The sequence below is a fragment of the Gadus morhua genome, chromosome 18, assembly GCF_902167405.1.
Source record: "Gadus morhua chromosome 18, gadMor3.0, whole genome shotgun sequence".
Lineage (NCBI taxonomy): Eukaryota > Metazoa > Chordata > Actinopteri > Gadiformes > Gadidae > Gadus > Gadus morhua.
In genome coordinates, this window is record NC_044065.1 from 12,776,343 (window position 1) to 12,782,342 (window position 6,000).

Sequence of the window (6,000 nt, forward strand, 5' to 3'; positions counted from 1 at the left end):
GATGTGGAATTGATGATTCATGGGAAAATCTGCTATGCTAATAGAGTAGCGACACTAAAGCACGGGGGGGGGGGGGGGGGGAGCTAGCGTCCACAAGAGATCGTCCCGGAGGGAAGGCCCTTGTTCTCGCAAGTTTCCGGGGAAGGCGGGGGGCTCTAGCGGGGGTTCTCTATAGCAGGGGCCTCCAGTGGGGTACTCTATAGCAGGGGCCTCCAGTGGGATTCTCCAGCTGGGTGCAACGCTGTGATGCAGGCTTTCCTTTTCTTCTCATCGCAAACTTTGTGTTTTTCTTGCTGGTTTTGGCTCGTCGTTTTCTCTGGAGAGGGAATCGGAACGCAGGCAGACTTTCCCCGCCTCACAAATAATTACAAAGAACACCTGAATTCCTCTGCCAAAGCCTGCAGTAGAACAACACCTTTTTTTCACCTCTTTCCCTTTGTGACAAGCAGGAATGCACACATGTGTGTTGCCAACTGCATCGTCAGACCTTAGGGATTCTGGAAAGCGCATGGATTCACATTCAAACGATTATGCATGTGCACGTTTATATATGTATGTGCGTGTGTGAGAGTGCGCCTTTGTGTGTGTGTTTGCGGGAGAGTGCACGTTTGCGTCTGTGTGTGTCTGTATGTGTGTGCGTGTGCGCATGTGTGTGCAGTGCACATGCTTCAGAGCTCCGACAGCGCCTGACTACCCTCCAGCAGAAAGTGTGCACGACTACAAAACAGTTAGTTCTCCCTCCAGCCTCCACTCATTCATTGTGATGCTCGCTAGCCAATCAGTCTGAGTGTGTAATCACTGGGATGGAGCAGTTCTGAATCACGGCTGTAGGGTGAGGCTGGGACCAAACCGTGTCGCTGATAATGTGGACTGTAATCTAAAATAAAATGGGGTCAAAGTTTGTTCAGGTTTTCTCTCTCTCTCTCTCTCTCTCTCTCTCTCTCAACAGCGACGAGACAATACATATTGAATATGTATTGCGATTCAGTAAATATTGCAGTACGAAATGCCGGAGCTCTGCATGGTTTAGCCTTGGTGTTCGGTTCTACCATTATTTCTTAAGTTAATATTCTGTTCAAAAAGAACAGAACATCGTAGATGCAAACGATATGAACAAACCTTTGCGCTCTATATAGGACTGGGACCACTCATTTAGCTTTGATAACATTTATTATGGTATTGTGCGAGCAAGAATCCCGATTCTCACATCTGTACCTTTCCTGCCTTCTCTCTCTCTCTCTATATATATATATATATATATATATATATATATATATATATATATATATATATCAGTGGAGGCTTTTCCAGTAAGGAGAGGGAGGAAGATCCTCCTTAACATTGTTGAGAATAAAAACATTTAGATTGACCAGACTACTGTAATGAATGAATGCCCTTAAATATGACTACTTAAATGCCTTGGTATATTGTTTGTTTCCCTGGGTAAAGCGACATTAGCACTCCCTATCCCCTATTGACAATTACTTCAGGGAGGACGTTCTTCCCTCAGCCTCCATTGACTCCCATTCATTTCCCCGAAAGTGTTGGCGGCCGGTGAATAACATGGAGCTCAACGGGAGAGGAGGAACGTCCTCCTCTGAGTGGGTGTGACTAGCTAAGTGAACTGTATCTCGCCTACGTCTATTCACGAATAGGCTGGAGTCCTGGCTGCGCTATGAACCAATAAGCAGGAGTCCTGGCTGTGGAGCTGCCCGTAGCCCGCGGCCGGGCTGCAGTGCCCTTGGCCGGGCAGGGCTGCCCGAGGACGAGCTGCGGAGCCCGCGAGGAAGATTGACTTGATCTATAAATGAAGTCCCTCAATCTTAACTGGCTTAACAAACACCATGACCAACATTCTGAAACATCCATTAACATCCACATTTGCCTCAAACAATGCTAGGCTTACAGCCCATGTAAATAGTTGTGAAATAATGTTCTTTTCTTTTAATTGTTTGTTACTCTGACCGTTCTGTTTGATATTGTGGAAAAGATGTTAGTTAGTGACTGTTATTGTTAGTGAATGATTCAGAGCATGATGCATTTTAAATGGCATCACTTTTGGTCTTGTTTCTTCATTTTTCAACAATTATAGATGAAAATAAACATATCCAAATTACAATCAATAGCTTCAGTCAAAAAATAGGCCCAATGATAGGCCCAGATTTTTTTATTTAGTTATACAAATTAAGAGATGGCCTGATTTGACTAATTGGGTTTGCATCCTTTCCTTCTGCACTTGTAGTCCAAGACATGCAGCCCACCAGCTTTCAAAGTACAATGCTGCCACTGGTGGATTTGTATCAATTCACATAATTATCCCCCCCTACTATTTTGTAGTTTACCAAAACACCCTGAAACAACTTGAGTCTCACATACTTATGCCACCATACGCCCCTAACAGTGCAAGCAGGCCAAAGGCAACCAAGCACGCAGTCCTTCCTCCCTCACTTTTTTACCAGCCTCCACTCAGATATATATATATATATATAATATATGTATATATATATATGTGTATATTTTACTTATTTTTCATTCATGTTCCTTTTATCTAAGTTTTGCCCGGTCCTCTCCGTCCTTCTTCTCTTTCTTTCTCTCCTTCTAGAAGTTTCCCTGAACCTCCAGGAAGCTGCGCTGTAGGTGCTCTCCTAATGCATGCACAAAATGCTAGGCTAGGCCTGACTTTCATTTTTTTTTCTCTCGACGTACGGTAATTACTCCCTTGCAACACGCCCATTAGGCTTTGAGAAATGCTCTGGGGATTGCCGCCGAAGCAGCCCAATCAGCTGAAGCAAAGTCACGGCCAAAAAATAACCTCCCTCCCCGACCACCAGGGAAGCATTGGCCCACTCTGCAAGGCACGCCGTCAGCGGCTTTCAGAGGTCAGGCCTGCTCAGGAAATATGCAAATTCACAGAGTGAGAAGTGAAAACGGTCACTGGTGAGTTTGAGGCATTTGATAAACAAAAGCGTCTGAGGAAGTGCGTGTCTTTTCTTTTAAAGGTCATTTAGCACGGTGCCCAGTGTTTTCAGAGCACTAAATTGGTCACCGCGCCAAACTGTTTTGAGGCTCATTTACAAGTGATGGGTCCCTGTAACCCTGGTTAATGTGAAAAATAAAGTTGAATGGTTCTTTGAGGGACGGAGATGCAAACTTTTTCTGCAACTTCCATCGAAACAAATTATAATTTGTAACAGTCAGCATTTCTTAAAATGGCTGCTTTCTGTAATATAACACATCACACATCGTGATTCTCTCTCTCACTTTTTCTCTCTCTCTCTCTCTCTCCCTCTCTCCTGCTATGTGTTTTTCTATATCTCTCTCTGTGAGTTTTCCTCTATTTATACCAATTGGAAGTCACAAGGAACAGCAGCGTGACTGAATGATTAAAGAAAACTGAGCTTTGAGGGTTGATCTCCACAGGAAGGAACGCAGCCACAAAGGAACCGCCTAGTTTACGACTGAGGAACAGATCTCATGTCTAATTTCCCTGACTACTTTCTCTCCCAGCGTTCCCCTTATATAATAACCAACACAATAAACAATTCTGATCTTCTTTCGGTTATTTAAAGGGGTCATATTATACCACCAGGTGCCACAAACCTTTTCGAAAATCTGCCCCTTCTGACATCATTAGTGGGCGTGTCCACCTAGATCTATGCTGGATAGATGAGCAACGTTTACTTCAGTCCAATGGGTAGGCTTGTAGACTGATTCATCCTGCACAGATCTAGGTGGACACGCCCACTAATGATGTCGGAAGGGGCAGATTTTCGAAAAGGCTAAGGACTAATCACACTCACACCTAGTGGTATAATATGACCCCTTTAACACAAAAAGAAGAGCACACTGAAAAGCGACTCTGCACTACCAGAGTATGGCCATACCGGCAGCACTTTGTTTTGTTCCTCTGGTCTCTCTGATGTTGATTATATGCTTTTAGGGCCTTTGTTCTGAGCTGCCTCTGCCGTGCGTCACTTAGGACTAAAACATGTAACATCCTGTCATGGGAGTGTCAGGCGAGGTGAGCACTCACGCTCCGTATCAAACCCCATCTCTCTCTCTCTCTCTTGCTCTCTCTTCAGTTTTTTATGGGAAAAGGAGCGTGAGAATAGAGGATAAGCATTAAGAAAAAAAAAGACAAGAAAGTTGAATTAAGATATATAAGCAATTCTGAAGCTGAATATTGAGTTTGACCTGGGACCTCTTTCTTCTCTCTTCTCTCCGCTATCTCCAGGCGTGAAGGCGGTGTTCTCGGGCCACTACCACCGCAACGCGGGCGGCGCCCACGACGGCCTGGACATGGTGGTGAGCTCGGCCATCGGCTGCCAGCTTGGCGGGGACGCCCACGGCGTGCGGGTGGTGGTGGTCACCGCCGACGCCGTCCTCCACCGCTACTACAGCCTGGAGCAGCTGGCCGCCCAGGGCATGGACCTCGACCTCAGGAGGCTCCTGCAGCAGCCGTGACCGGCCAATTGGAAGGGGGGGCGGGGCGAGGCCGTGACGAACCAATCAGGATGATGGCTGCGGTCATGACAAACCCATCGGGATGATGGCTGCGATCGTGACAACGAATCAGACAGGTTTTCCGATTTAGGACCGGTTCGACTGCCGTGATAGTATTTGATTTTGGTTTTGATTTTTGATTTTGTAATCCGTTGTGAAATAACGATTGAATGGTGATGTGGAGGGGGAGGGGGGGATCGTAATACTTCCTTATTATACCTCAGGAACTTTATACTAGATAAAGGGACAGGACTCGTGTCTCTAGGACAGTGAATAATGGTTCTTCCATTAAAGTTTAACAGTATTGCAATCCGTTATCACACTGGTGGTTTTGGTGTGTGTTACATAATAGGTTTTTATTCCCTTTCTGTTAGAAAATGATAATAAGAAGAAGGTCAGCACAAAAATGTTATCGTTTTAAGCTTTTATCGTCTCACAACTATGCAGCTTATTTTTCTGTCGAGGTCTTTGCTGCTCCACTACAAGCTACGTTGGTTCACCTCACCTGATCGTTTCTGTTTGGTCCTTTGTTGTGTTAGCCGGAGGGGGCTCATATGCCAGGACACAGAATATGACTCTAACGAAGGCCGGTTGGGGTTGATTGATTAATGTATCCGGATCGCATGTCATAAAACAACACTGTTCAAAACTAGTTCAACGTCTAATAGTTAAGTTCATATCCCAAAATTGTGTGTCTGTATTTAAGTGATCCATCGCTGAATAGTGGTAGACTGGTAGTACCGGTGATATCAAATCAGATGATCTCATTGGCTATAAATCTAGATGGAGCTCCTAAGCATAGGCCTTTGGTACGTCTGGTGACATGCCTGAGAACTATGTAGAAAACCTCTGACATTCCTGGAGAATTCATTGCATATAATAATCAATAATAATAATACTAAAATGAGTCTGTACAAAATTTAATTAAAAACTCCAAAACGATGCAACTTTGTATGCTGATTTCTTTTTTAAGTCTAGTGGTCACATCAAGTGTGTCTGTAAAGTATATCAAAGAATGACGCACGTTATTTCACTTTGGTTTAAACTTATTTAAAATGAGTGTGTTCAAGTGCAGTAAAAAAACATGTTTTGTAGCTGCTTCAACCGAGAGATTTTCTATCTCAATCAATCAATCAGGAACATCTTGATGCAAGCGGGGTGGAGAGGAAGAGAGAAAGAGCCTCTACTTGAAAATATTATTCATGAATTTCTGAGTACTGGATGCGCACTATTTAAACCATCATGTGTATCATTTTCCCATGTATTTCATTTCAGCATCGTCATTTTCTGTTGCAAAGCGTCCTTGAGATACCAAATGAAAAGTTCTCCATCAGTCCAGTTATGTATTAGTATTGTCCTCAATCACCATTTCAAATAATCCTGAAACATGAGATTCAGATTTTGGATAAAAGGCCACTTCCCTCCTTTGGCTCCCCCACCCCGCTCTTCCGATGGTGGGTCTGTGTTTGTTACATCACACCCCCATAATCCCACAAA

At 44.2% G+C, this 6,000-nt stretch overlaps 1 protein-coding gene across 1 annotated transcript in view; it reads left to right on the top strand.

The window, feature by feature from the left end:
- cpped1 (calcineurin-like phosphoesterase domain containing 1) overlaps positions 1–5,447 on the top strand; it is a 36,533-nt gene extending 31,086 nt beyond the window's left edge. The window contains exon 6 of the mRNA XM_030340422.1: positions 4,235–5,447. Coding sequence (XP_030196282.1) covers positions 4,235–4,464 — 230 coding nt within the window. The 3' untranslated portion in view covers positions 4,465–5,447. The remainder of the gene's footprint in view (positions 1–4,234) is intronic.
- Positions 5,448–6,000: the final 553 nt, after the last annotated feature.